This window comes from Merops nubicus, unplaced genomic scaffold (genome assembly GCF_000691845.1).
Source record: "Merops nubicus isolate BGI_N331 unplaced genomic scaffold, ASM69184v1 scaffold27732, whole genome shotgun sequence".
In the NCBI taxonomy this organism is placed as follows: domain Eukaryota; kingdom Metazoa; phylum Chordata; class Aves; order Coraciiformes; family Meropidae; genus Merops; species Merops nubicus.
In genome coordinates, this window is record NW_008593303.1 from 3252 (window position 1) to 4005 (window position 754).

At 59.3% G+C, this 754-nt stretch overlaps 1 protein-coding gene across 1 annotated transcript in view; it reads right to left on the minus strand.

Moving 5' to 3' along the window:
- The window catches only part of LOC103768277 (U5 small nuclear ribonucleoprotein 200 kDa helicase-like), a gene marked incomplete at both ends in the record, with an annotated part of 3865 nt that extends 3246 nt beyond the window's left edge, over window positions 1-619 (minus strand). The window contains 2 exons of the mRNA XM_008935419.1: window positions 111-275; window positions 430-619. Coding sequence (XP_008933667.1) covers window positions 111-275; window positions 430-619 — 355 coding nt within the window. The remainder of the gene's footprint in view (window positions 1-110; window positions 276-429) is intronic.
- Between the last annotated feature and the right edge of the window lie 135 nt (window positions 620-754).

Below are 754 nucleotides of genomic sequence, written 5' to 3' on the forward strand. Positions count from 1 at the left end.
TCCCACCCCCAACCACACACGTGGGACCTTCTCTCCATCACCCAGGGCACAGGGAGGGACACAGAGAGTGGGAGCACTGCTGTGGGGGTCCCCAGCGTGGGGGTCCTCACCGATGGTGGTGTAGTTGATGTAGTAGTAGGCAGCAATCATGCCCAGGTTCAGAGGAGCCACGTCCATCTCGTCCTCAATGCTGATGCACTTGGACTGCTCCAGGTCGCTCAGGGTCTGCTCCACCAGCTCAGAGAGATGATCTGAGAGATGCCTGTGGGACACCCCTGTGGGGGCAACAGCAACATCGTGCTGGGGGGCAGCAACCCCAAGAGCACAAGGAGGGGAGGGGGAAAAAGCTGCTCTTGTGAAAGGCAGAAGGTCCCCGACGTCCCCCCGAGGTCCCGGCCCCCCTGGCTGGCCCAGAGCCCCTCTGCTCACCCTGGAGGTTGTAGTAGTTGGGGTTCTGGGTCATCCTGCGGTAGAGGAAGGTCCAGGTGAGGTAATCCACTGCATCCTGCTTGTTCTCAATGGTCTTGGTGACAATCTCAGCGTTGAAGTGGTCGTGCATGCAGTGGTCCAGGTGGGACTCCACGGGCAGGGGCTCGTAGAGGAATTTCTTGAAGAAGTCCTAAAGTGAGGCAGGAGGAGAGGGAAGGAGTGAACAGAGCCCAGAAACCTCCAGAGGTCTGGAGCAGCCCCCCCAGGCAGCACGGCTCTGAGTGAGGGTGACACAAAAATAACCACAGGAGTGTTTGGGTTGGAA